The sequence below is a fragment of the Ursus maritimus genome, unplaced genomic scaffold, assembly GCF_017311325.1.
Source record: "Ursus maritimus isolate PB19 unplaced genomic scaffold, ASM1731132v1 scaffold_12, whole genome shotgun sequence".
NCBI lineage: Eukaryota > Metazoa > Chordata > Mammalia > Carnivora > Ursidae > Ursus > Ursus maritimus.
In genome coordinates, this window is record NW_024423564.1 from 51,826,346 (window position 1) to 51,839,594 (window position 13,249).

Consider the following 13,249-nt stretch of genomic DNA (forward strand, 5'->3'; position numbering starts at 1 on the left):
CTTTGACATCCAGAAAGTACATTTTCCAGGGGAAGGGGTAGTCTTACACCTAACAACAAAAAGCAGTCCCTCTAAAAAGAAAAACAAAACAAAACAAAACCAGAAATCCTATGAGTTATCACCTACTTTAAGCGTAGAAACAATTTTCTTTAAAATTGTTCTACTGTTAGGAGGATGAAACAAAAAACCCAAAGACTTAATTGGAGGCTTGAACTGAAGAAGGAGCAAATGCCCATCATAACATCTTCCTAACCACAAGAAGAACGGGATGTATTTGCACAATGACCAGATTTTAAAGCTATATAATGTAAATTAGTATTATAATATCCCTGATATTTCTGTAATTCCTCTCTATTCTCATTATCACTCCGTCAAAATATCTGTCAGTTACTATATTACAGTTTACTCAGATAAGAATCTGAAACTTCGTAGCATGACTCTCCTTTATTTAACAAAACCTACAGGAATATGTCTAGCTAAAAGAAAAATTATTATGTTAGGTGTGGCCACCATTCCTGAGTTTTACTATTTTTATACTCTTCTATTTTCTTTCAACCAAAGATTTTTTAAGATTATATAAACCTTATGCTTAAAAAAAATGATAAACAGAATAAATATTATTTGACTATATATCCACATAGAAATAAAAATTCACTCAGATTGGGGAAAAAAAGCACATAAAGGCTTATATAAATCCCTTGTGACACATTAGAAAATAAGTAGCAATACTCAGAAGCTGGGAAGTAAGACAGTTGTTATGCATTAACTCCTTCCAGATCTTTTCTCCTCCTTCTTCCAAGTTTTCATAAACAAGTTGAAGCCGAAGTTGGAAGGTACTTGAAAACCCCCTAGCCCAACTCCTGACATTGAGCAAGAAGCTCTCTCACAGTATCCATGAAAAAGAGCTCTTGAACTCGACTAACTGAAAACTAGTTCTCAAAGCAGGCTGTTAGTGATACTACCTGCCAAGGTAGTCTTCTCCATTCTTTTTTTTTTTTTTTTTAAGATTTATTCATGTATTTGACAGTGAGAAAGCGCAAGCAGGGGGAGCAGCAGGCAGAGGAGAGGGACCCTGCAATTATGACCTGAGCTGAAGGCAGATGCTTAACAGACTGAGCCATCCAGGTGCCCCGACAACAGCCTTCTCCATTCTTGAGCGACTTGAATTTTTAGAAAATTCTTCTTCCTGTTTGGCCAGCTGGGACCTGGATGGGCATTACCACCCGGGATGCTGTAACTACACTGGCTTTGGCTTTGGCTTGTAGGACAGATTAGTCAGGCACCCAACTGACCGTAATTTGTTGTTCAAGATGGAGCACAGAGTCAAACGGGGTGCTAGATATAATTATATCAGGACTGTCCCAGGCAGTCTGGTGTATGTGAGCACCCTCACTATCAGTAGGGAGAGAGGGTCCAGGCCCAAAAGAGGAAGGCAGGATTTGGGAAGGTCATCGGGACCTCCACCAGCTGGGTTTGAGCTCAGAGCTTGGCGTGTTCTTGTCAAAACCCCAAAGGCCGAGACCTAGCTGTGCAGGCTAGGCAAACGACATATTATGGAAAGTTTGGGGAATGAGAGGCATTTGCATGTCTGCTTACCAAATACCAGACTCAGGCTTAGGATAACAAAATTAGTTGCAGACCACTGATGATGAGGGAAAAGACCCCCATATAGTCAAGGTACGTCCCAGCGCCCCGCCTGCAGATTCTGGACTATAGTGGCTATGACCTAGTAGGCCTGGAGAAGGTACGGCTGATTGTAGCTACTTCAGTTTTTTGAAACAACAGAGAAGAAATTGCCCTTTTCTATATGAAAGTCCTTCAAATATTTGAAAACAGCTTTTACAACTTCCTTTTGTCACTTCGTCCACTAGCTAAACATACACCGTTTCTCCAGCTCAGGAAATGTGATGCTCCAGCCTGAGCACGCTGGCATTCCAGATGAGGCCCGCCACATCAGAGGAGGGCAGAATCATCACACGACGCATGCTTGGTGGAAGGGCTCTTTCTGTTAGCGGTTCACGTTAAGTTTGTGATCAAATAGCTCTGCAAGAATTGTTGCGTAGATTTCTGCTATTGAGTCAGGCTTCTCCCATTCTTTACTTGGAAATTTTAAACCTTTGATCCCAAATGAATGACTTTATGCTCATCCCATTAAATCTGGAGGCACAGGGAAGGGGAATGCCCAGGCTGACGCTCTGTGGCCTCGAGCCAACGACTTCATCACTGATCCTCGGCTTCCCGCTGACAGAGAGGCTGAGGATCAGATGACTAAATGTATGTGAAAGCACTGTGTGAACTATGAAGTAAAATCAGGATCTAAGTTTGCATGGATTTTGTTCATTTGTTCTTTCTACAAATTTTTATTCAATACCTACAACCACACACTACACTGGGTACTGAGCATATATTTCTGGCCTATATTCAATACCTACAGAGATGATACATTTCGCTGCCTCTTGAGTTTCTCATTTATACAATTAACTATCTGTTCCAGTTTTGTGTTACCTGAAAATGTGGTAATTCCCTTTATGCTTTTTCTAGATCTCTTAACATTTCAAATTATATGAAAGATGATTCTTGCAGCATTCTAGTGAGACCGTTTTTCAAGTTGTTACAAGTAATTAATTCTCACTGGATGCAGTTTTTCACAGAAACCCACAGTTGTAGACTATCATCGAATTTAGAGTGCAGGAGTTTTCTGCACCTTCTCCCCTGCTCCCTTAGCATCTGTGTCTGCTGTATCTCGGACACTCTTTCCCCTGGAAGCTGCAGAAGTCACTCTTTTCATGGTACCCGAGGCTACCACTCCTAGTCCGGCTGAGGCAGCAAGCAAGCTGGTAACTATTTACTTCTTGGATTCCCACATATCCCACCAGCATAACTAAAGAATATAGTGAAAACCCGCCAAAGTACTGTTTGCTGCTGCTTATCCGCAGGGTGACTTGGCAACTGGGGCAGCTTTTCTGTCTCACTTGATGGTACAGCTGGAGAACGGAAGGAGTGAAGGATGGCATCTACTAGGCAGGAGGACAAAAGGAAGGGCTGACTTCTCTTCAGTTGCTTTCTCATCCTTCCTTTTGGCCGGCCAAACCCAAACTCTATTGCACAGAATCATTTACTGTAGACGATCCTTTAAAACCAGTTTTAAAATTTCCATTTACCAGAGCATGGATATCACTTTGTTACAGAATATTTCTTTATAATGACAGTACTGCAGGGCTCAATGAAGGGCTAAGTGATATAAATTGTTCATTCTTCATTCCACAGATAGTAAGTGAGCACAGAGGACACAGTAGTGGATGCTACCGTGTTCTGGGAGGTCAGACATGTGGTCAGAGTGACGTACCAGGACTCCTGTGTGCACAAACCAGCGTCAGAACTGTCAGGGAATGTTTGAGGGACTCCATGACAATCATGCCATGTTTGAGGATACCAAAAAGGATGCCTGATCAACACTGCCTGATTTGCACCAGACCCCAGCCCTGTGGAGGAGCACGTGAACTAGCTAGTACAGACCTAGCTAATGGACTGGCAGGCCCTGGAAGGGGAAAAAGAAACAGGGGACATCTGGGGGAAAAAAGCACATGAGAGATCAGTTTGACAGAACGAGTCTGAACAGCACAGCTTGCTGTTAGGGGGGTAATGATAGCAGCTACTATGCCTGGCTGCTGTGTACGGCTGGAAGAAGGAGGGGCAGGATAGAGAAGAAAGAACTATGTGTCACTAGGGCCCCAACCCTCATTTGCGATGAACCCCTCTGGGCATAAGGAGCCAACAGCATTATTCTGCTAACTGCAGAGTGAACACAGGCGCAGTGGAGACACTGCGCTAAGTCAAGAAGAGGTCACTGGCAGGATAAGAGTGAGCAAAACAAGCGTATCAAAAAACAAAACAAAACAAAGCAAAAACAAACCAACCACTGGTCAATAGAGCAGAAAGATTGAAGAGTCTCAGGTGTGATTTCCACATGGACTCCTAGAAGGAATATCTTGGGGATGAACTCTTCAGAACAAAAAGCTGAACATTTTGCTAATCAAGAGGAAAGGAGTCCCAGTTCAGCGAGATCTGGGGTACTGCAGGTGAAATCTGGGAAATATCCATTATAGATCAAAGAGTTAAAATCAGATGTCGTATCTTTACGATGGGTAAATAAGTTTCAGTCAGTACCACCTATCCATACGACCATAACATTTAAAAATATAAGCTTATGATCACTGATAAAGAAGAACCACTTTTTGATTGGCTTTTTGATAAATGACTGGCTTGACAAAGAGGTGCACTAGGAGAAATCTTAGTATGATTCCAATACTGAAAATGGATACAGAAAATATTCCCTTATAGAACAATTATTTGCTAGATCACTTATTTGCTATAAATGCATAATTAATAATTGGCAAAAATAATAAGTAGGCACTTCTTACTTTCTGATGGTTGGTTGAAAAGTCCTAGAACTACTTGTTTGTACAGAGATTCATCTTTAATCAGCATTTGGGCTGCTTCCAAATTCACGGGATTTTCTAGCGCTGGATTAGAAAGCATAACCTGTAGGAAAAAAATATAAAAGTTCAGGTTTTTAAAGTAAACTCTTCTGCTAGAGCAAAAAAACAAGCCAACACATACTACAGTAACAAGCATTTATTACATGGCTATTATGTATCCATCTGGAGACAGATACAAAGACAAATGAGACGTAGTTCCTACTCTCAAGAAACTCTTGGTCTATCTTGGTGTTATTCTGTACATTCATGAGCCAAACATTAGGATCAAATCAAGTTACAAGTTCCTTCCTCTAGCCTATTCCTTTCTATCACATGGATTTAAATTCAATTTATATATAAAGGAAACTAAACATTAGTAAACACTGAAACGTTTCCTTTTTTTTTTTTTTTTAAGATTTCATTTATTTATTTGACAGAGAGAGAGAGAGTCAGTGAGAGAGGGAACACAAGCAGGGGGAGTGGGAGAGGGAGAAGCAGGTTCCCTGCTGAGCACGGAGCCCAATGCGGGGCTCGATCCTAGGACCCTGGGATCATGACCTGAGCCAAAGGCAGATGCCTAATGACTGAGCCACCCAGGTGCCCCCACTGAAACATTTCCATTAAAAAAATAAGTTTAATTTTTAACATAAGATCATATTTAGATCACGGATAAACAAACATAGGTAAAAGGCTGCGTATACTTCAACATCCCTCCAGTTCAGTGAATGAATTTGGTATGTGTAGTTTTCTATGCTGCTGTAGCAAATTAGCACAAATGTAGCAGCTTGAAACAATGCCGATTGATTATCTCACATTTCTGTAGGTGGCAAATCTGAGGTGGACAGTCTGGTTTCTCTTTTCCAGATTTACTAAGACTAAAATCAAAGTGTCAGCTGGTTGGGTTCTTCTCAGAGGTTCTGAAAGAATCTGTTTTCAACCTCATTCAGGTTGTTTGTTAGCTGAATTCAGTCCCTTGCATTTGTAGGACTGAGGTCCCTGTTTCTTTACTGCTGTTAGCTGGGGGCCATCCTTAGCTCCAAGAGGTCTCTTGCAAATTACATCTGAACCCCTACATTTCAGAGCAATTGAGTAGAAAAAATCCTTCTTACACTTGGAATCTTTCTGATGTTCCCTCCTGCCACATCCATTCTCCTTCTTCTACTCTATTTCTCTGAGCGACTCTTCTGCCTTCATCTTCTGTTGTTAAGGGGTCACATAATTACGTCGGGTCCACCTCTATAATTCAGGAGAACCTTCCTATTTTAAGGTAAGCTGATTAACTGTAATTCCATCTGCAAAGCCCTTTTACAGCAGTATGTAGATTAGATTGGATAACCAGAGGATGGGAACCTTGGAGGGATATCTTTAAAATTCTGCCTGCCGCCTGGGTGGCTCAGTCAGATAAGCGGCTGCCTTTGGCTGGGGTCATGACCCTGGGGTTCTGGGATGGAGCCCTACATCGGGCTCCCTGCTCAGCAGGGAATCCGCTTCCACTGCTCCCCCTGCTCGTGCTCTCTCTCTAATAAATAAGCTCTTAACAAAATAAAATAAAATAAGACTTTGCCTGCTATAGTATATGTGTACCTGGACAAAATATGGGACCAGTAACTTAATAGTTCTGCTAGTCTTGTTTATCTGGCACATCAAAATTATTTATTTGCCCAAATTGCAAACATTTATTCAATAACTTCCATATTTTGAATATTATAACATGCAAATTAGATAATAAAATATAGCCAAAATAATAACTACCAGAATACCTAAGTGTAGCTGAAGGTCATAGTGGATAACTGTGACTTAAGTGTCACAGAAATGACAACAGTCATCGCTAATGAAAGCAATTATCTGACATCTGATATTTCAAAGGCAATAAGAATTTACTGCTGTTTATTGAATTTTTCTGTTTGGAAAACACATCTGAGCTGTATCTCCAAGAATATTCTGAGTTGCTTAAATAAGGATTCAGTGTGGATTGCACTATACCTTTCAAAGTGGGTAGGAAGCAGATGAAACTTATCTTCAAGAGTAAGCTTTTGGTCTTTGGCTGGAGTGATAATTCTACTCAGAGAGACACATCTGGTAAAGTTTATTCAGTAGTCTTTGCATTGACACTATGCCTAAGACCTTGTCATATTATGTGTACACAAGCTACTAAGTATATTTAATGATTTTTAAGAACTGGAATATATTAAAATGTATGAATCAGACACCCTACTAAAATAGTAAAAAGAAAAGGTCCGATTTTTATTTTCTTTAAAGATTCTCTTTATTTATTTGTCAGAGAGAGAGATAGCACACGCACACATGGGGGGGGGTGGCACCAGAGGGAGAAGCAGGCTTCCTGCTGAGCAAAGAGCCCGATGTGGGACTCAATCCCAGGACCCTGGGATCATGACCTGAGCTGAAGGCAGATGCTAAACTGACTGAGTCACCCAGGCATCCCAAGGTGCAACTTTTAAATTAGCCATGTGATAGTGTGGAACAACATAAGCAACTTTCCAGAGGATAAGTACAAAAAACTGAAGCATCAATAAAACACTGCAGCAGTAGGTACAATTTATAATTTCCAATTAAATCCCATGAATTTGGAATTCCTGTTATGGATGAGTGTCGCTATTTATCTTTGCGTTATATGTTGAAGTATAAGTGTTCTTATAACCTTTTATAAGATTATAAAAATTTTAAGAGGAGATCATTAGTGTATTTAGACTTTAAAATATTTTAAACACCATTTCAAATGCTACTCCCTTGAATAATAATGTGATAATTATACATATGTCTCATCTATTATTCAAAGAGAAATATTCAGAAATTATGGTCCATCCATGTACTGTCCATTACATAGGCACTAGCCATATGTGGCTATTTAAATTGAAATTAAACGAAATAAATGAAAAACCCAGTTCTCCTCAGTTACACTAGCCACATTTCAAGTGCACAGTAGCCACACTACTGAGTAGCTAGTGCCTACTCTATTGGACAGCGCAGATATTGGACATTCCCATTGGTGCAGGAAGTTCTACTGGCAGCGCTGACCTTGAAGGAACTATTAAATAGCCATTAAAATATTAACTGCAGGGGCACCTGGGTGGCACAGCGGTTAAGCATCTGCCTTCGGCTCAGGGCGTAATCCCGGCGTTGTGGGATCGAGCCCCACATCAGGCTCCTCCGCTGGGAGCCTGCTTCTTCCTCTCCCACTCCCCCTGCTTGTGTTCCCTCTCTCGCTGGCTGTCTCTATCTCTGTCGAATAAATAAATAAAATCTTTAAAAAACAATATTAACTGCAGCAATATGAAAATTACTTGAAATAAAATGGTAAGTGAAAAATAAATAGGTCAAATAATTTATACATATAAACCATATTTGGAACAATGTAAAAATTTCAGGTTCATTCTTTCATTTGTGTTACTTAGTATCTACTGTCAGCACTGTCTTTTGTAGGTACTGGGGAATCAGACATGATTGGACCTATTCCCTGACCTCAAGGAGCTTGTAGTTCAATAGCAGAAGACAGATAAGAAAATAGGGGCGCCTGGGTGGCTCAGTCATTGGGCCTCTGCCTTCGGCTCAGGGCATGATCCCGGACTGTTCTGGGATCGAGCCCCACATTGGGCTCCTCCGCTGGGAGCCTGCTTCTTCCTCTCCCACTCCCCCTGCTTGTGTTCCCTCTCTCGCTGGCTGTCTCTCTCTCTCTGTCAAATGAATAAATAAAATCTTAAAAAAAAAAAAAAGAAGAAAGGAAACAGTATGTGCATTACAGTATTACAGTTCTCTCATAGAAATTTGCCTAGAGTACCACTCAATGGGTGGGAGACAAAAGAAATCCCTCAAACACCAAAGCCATCAATTCTACCTCCGAAAGAAAGTCAGGAAAGGCACCACAGTGGAGGACTCATTGGCCCTGACTCTTCCAATGTATGCAACTGCTTCCCAGATAGAGCAAGAGGGAAGGAGAAAATGGGTTGCCAGTGACTGAGCACTTTTTAAGGTTCAAGACTTGCTTGGGTTTGTAACTTTAGAATTGAGAACTCTATGTTTTTTAACCTGAATTGAACCAAGCACTGTGAGTGAAGAAAAGCATGAAGATACAATAGGAGCAGGTGTGCTCAGTGCTGTTAGGGAGAGTCTGAAGCCCAGGTGTGAAGTCGAGTAGATCCTTTGTCAGGCAATAGAACTGAGGCTAACCCTGCGGTGAACGTGCAACTGAAAGATTTTAAACAAAATCAGGGGAGAAAACATTAGAGGGAAATGCTAATCACAGTAGGGTTAGGGTTTTTCTTTATGATTATCAGTGATTTTCTTTTCCTTTCTACTATCTTTTTTTTATTATTTTATTTTAGAGAGAAAGAGCGTGCTCTGGATAAGTAGTATTAATGGCGGGGAGGGGCAGCGGGAGAAGGAAAGAGTAAATTCCAAGCTGACTTCCTGCTGAGCCTTCAAACATTCAGTTTTACTATTCCTTTTTTTTTTTTTTTTTAAGCTTTATTTATTTGAGAGAAAGAGAGAGAGAGAGCACACAGTCTTTGCTGGGGTGAGGGGAGGCAGAGGGAGAGGGGAGAGAGAATCTCAAGCAAACTCCCTGCTGAGTGCAGAGCCTGATGTGGGGCTCCATCTCACCACATTGAGATCATGACCTGAGCCAAAATCAAGAGTCAGATGCTTAACCGACTGAGTGACCCAGGCACCCCTCAGTTTTACTAATCTTAAGGCAGATCCTAGTCCAGGTAGAAGAGATAGGAATGTGACTCAGTTTGAAGGAATCAAAAAGATCAACTCCAGATATTTGCATATCATGCTCACTTCTTTACAGTTTTTGCTCAAATGTCTCTCCCCAAATATGGCCTAGCACAGGTAGGAGCTCAATAGATATTTGTTGGATGAATGAATAAGTTTGAACATTTAATCTCTAAGAAAGATTGCTTTTCTCAGTATACTAAGATGACTAGACAAATTTTTTTTTCAAAAATAAGAAATGGGATTTGTATTATAATTCTATGTGATTGAGAGAATTCAATTAATACAGAATACTTCATTCTGTAAGTATTCCAAATAATCAAAATTTACTAGTTTATCTTCAGATACTATTAATGATGAGTAGGTCCACGGAAACATCACTGAGCCAGATTATAGGTGGTCAAAGCAAGTGCCACTGAAATAACTTATTTTAGCACCAGTTGAGAACAGAGGTTTTTTTGAGGGTCAGAAACAACAGAACACTGAGGCATGCTTCTAAGGACCATGAATCCAGGGGCAAAGGTCCATTTCAGAAACAGGCATCAATCTGAGGGGATGAAAACAATCCCTGCTTTAATTGTTCACTGGATTTGATTTGAAAGTTTATAAAAGAGCAAGTAGCTAGCACTGTCAGCAACAAAAGATAAAGCTGAACATTTTAAGTAGTAGTCATTTGATTCACTTTTCTGAGGAAGGCAAAGTTCATGAATGAGGAAAGATCATTTCCAATATGATGAAGTAAAAAGTTAGAAACCAAAAGAAAACTTGAGACTATATTTCTAGAATTGAAACCATCCAGTTCTTTTTAAAATGAAACATATATTCTTTCATTGTAAAGGGCAGTAACTATCAATTTCACTTTAAAATAATAATCTTGGGATGCCTGGGTGGCTCAGTTTTAAGCATCTGCCTTTGGCTCAGGTCACGATCACAGGGTCCTGGGATCGAGTCCCACATCGGGCTCCTTGCTTAGTGGAGAGCCTGCTTCTCCTTCTGCCTGCTGATCTCCCTGCTTGTGCTCTCTCTCTCTGACAAATAAATAAACAAAATCTTTAAAAAAAAAATCTTTATAAGTTCCACTTTATAGCCTTGGTGTAAAAATATTGATTTAAATAAGCTTACTCAAATCCTTCAAACATTTAAATATTCACTGTACATCGTATTCCTTATATTTTGAATAACTGGGATTGTTGAAAATATTAAAGAACATGATGTTAATTATATTCATCCGTTCTTACCTGGAGGGCAAGTAAGATGCTGCTCAAGGTATAGCTTGTAGTCCACTTATCAGGGTCATCCAAAAAATCTATACAGGCCCGACCAGTATTTTGGTCTACTGTATTAAAATAATATATGAATATTGACACATCTAATACAATTATTATTTACAATTCATGAACATCAAAATATCATAGGCAAAATCAGAAAGCAAAGACAAAGCAGAAAAGTATTTTCAATGAATGTGACTGACAGCTGATAGAGTGTAGCTGTTAAAAGCATGGGCTTTGGTGTCAGACACACATAGATCTGAATGTTGACTCCCCCACCTGTCAGCTCTGCTATTTTGAGCAATTTAACTTTACTTCTTTAGGTCTCACTTTCCTAATATGTAAAATGGGGATATGATGAAAGTACCTTCCCTCACTGAAAAGAATTAAAAAATAAAGTACTTAATAGAGTATCTGACATGTAGCAAATCCCCCCAAAGCATAGATACCCTTAATAATGGTCTTACTAATATATTTTAAAAAAAAACAACAACTTTGTAAATGACTAGAGAAACATTTCTACTCTTATAGAAAAATCCTGCAATAAAAAGTTGTGCACTGAAACGAAAATTTTAGAAAGTTAAAAAGAGGTGCTTGATTTGACATTGGACTGTAAAACTACAATAATTATAACCACAGGGTGGGACGTGAGATTAAACAATGTGATAAGAGCCTTGAAACAAATCCTAGTATGTATTAAAATTGTTGTATATTAAAAGCGCAATCATGACTCAGCAGCAAAAGAAGATTATCAACCAATGGCATTAACAAGTGCTGTGCAAATTACTCATTGTCCTTTGGTATTTAGGCTTCCTTTCTTCTACCTCTTCTGGAATAAGGAGTACTATGCCTGCCCCTGTATCCACCCTCTGTGTGGTTTTAGATAAATACTAGTTGCCCACAGTTTCCCAGCCTTTCCTCCAGCAAGATGTGGCCATGTTACTAAGCAGTAATCGTGGGATATCAGCATAAAGAAATCGGAAAGAAAGAAATTGTGGGACATTATGAGAAAGAAAGAAAGCGTTCAACTTCTAGATCATACTTCCTAAAGGAAGCTGTTTTGCCCTCTTTGTCTTTTCCCCTTCCCACTGGCTGGAAATGGTCACAGAGTAAAAATCTTACATCCAGAAATGATACCCGCACGTTTAGGATGGCGAAACCTCCCTGCCAGCTTTGTTCTGTTATACACAGATTGGAAAGACAGAGAAACTTGGCCTGTGCCCTAACAAATTAATTAAATCAGTATTAAAAAAAAAGAATGGAGTTAAATATGAAAAATAAGACTATGGAATAACTAAAAGAATATTAAAATGATGATCTGATTGTGTTTGGGGAAAGGGTCATCTAAGTTTAAAGGTAACCGCAAAAATCTCAAAGGATAAGACTAATAGATTTGACTACATAAAAAATTTTAAATCCCAGATATAAAAAACTAGCATAAGCAAAATTTAAAAATTAGTGACAAAGGGAAATATTTGCAATATCTAAGACAATTTAGTAACATTGTTAAGTCTGACGGTTCACAAAATAAATACAATCAACGGACAAAAAAATGTTTAACTCACAAGTATTCAGAGAAGTGCTTATTAAAATAACAGTGACATTTTTATCAAATTGGCAAAAATGTCTCTCAAGTTTCAATGCCCAGATTTGGAGAATGCTAAAATGAGGACTTCATAGAGTTATTGGTAGAAGTCTAAAAAACATCCCGAAAGGCAACTTGGCTTTATGTATCTAAAGACTTTGAACTGTATAGAGCCATTCTTTGGAGTTTGGGGGCTAATAAATAACACCCCCCCCCTCCCAAGCTCATATATAATGAAACAGACCTAAGTGTTGAAAGATGGAAGTAAAAAACATCAACTCTACTGCGGGTAAGACTGAAATGTAGAATGCACGTGATCAATGGCTTTACTCGAGCTCCACAAAAGCCCCCCTGATTTGAACTTAACACCCAAACTGAAGGTCTGCCTGTTTCCTGTCTGGAGAAAGCAAGAGGGCACCCATTCTAAGGGAAGACTGGCTAGAAAGAAAGTGTTGAGAAAGTGCTGAACCACACATGTTCAATTTTTTCCTCTTATTTCCCCAATAGGTAAGTCACTCAAGGAGTGAAGGAGGGAAAGAAGAGCACAAGTTTCCTGTACTTTCCCTCCTAGAGTCAGAGGTTCTCTGTACTCTGGAAATGGAAGGTGTGAGGACTAGGAGATGAGAACACTGACCCCCCCATCACATTTAACCAGCAATTCCATTCATATTTATGTTAAGCAAATAATAGCAACTGTATGCAATAAATTGTGTACCATAAATTTAATTTTATACCTTAAATGTAAGTTTCAATTACAAAGTAATAATATACTTGGAAAAAATTATATAAAAGTATATAAAGTTAAATATGAAAGCTCCCTTGCCTACTAATACCACTCCTCAGAGTTATTACCAGTTGGTCTAGGAGCACCTGGGCGGCTCAGCTGGTTAAGAATCCGACTCTTGCTTTTGGCTCAGGTCGTGACTTCAGGGTCTTGAGATCAAGCCCTGTGTCAGGCTCTGTGCTCAGCGTGGAGTCTGCTTGAGTGATTCTCTCTCTCATTCTCTCTCTCTCTCTCTCCCCCTCTGCCCCTCCCCCCTTTCGTGTGCATGTGCATGTGTGTGCTCTCTCTCTCCAAAATAAATAAATAAAATTAAAAAAAAATTACCAGTTGGTCTATACAAATATATATATATACACCTGTGTGTGTGAGACTGTGTGTATCGGGTTTTTTTAATTAAATG

General features: G+C 39.5%; 1 protein-coding gene across 1 annotated transcript in view; it reads right to left on the reverse strand.

The window, feature by feature from the left end:
* The window catches only part of UBE2U (ubiquitin conjugating enzyme E2 U), a 44,147-nt gene that overhangs the window by 25,885 nt on the left and 5,013 nt on the right, over window positions 1-13,249 (reverse strand). Inside the window, exons 4-5 of the mRNA XM_008690841.2 lie at window positions 10,451-10,548; window positions 4,422-4,542 (exon numbers count right to left, since the gene is read on the reverse strand). Of these exons, the coding sequence (XP_008689063.2) occupies window positions 4,422-4,542; window positions 10,451-10,548 (219 nt within the window). The remainder of the gene's footprint in view (window positions 1-4,421; window positions 4,543-10,450; window positions 10,549-13,249) is intronic.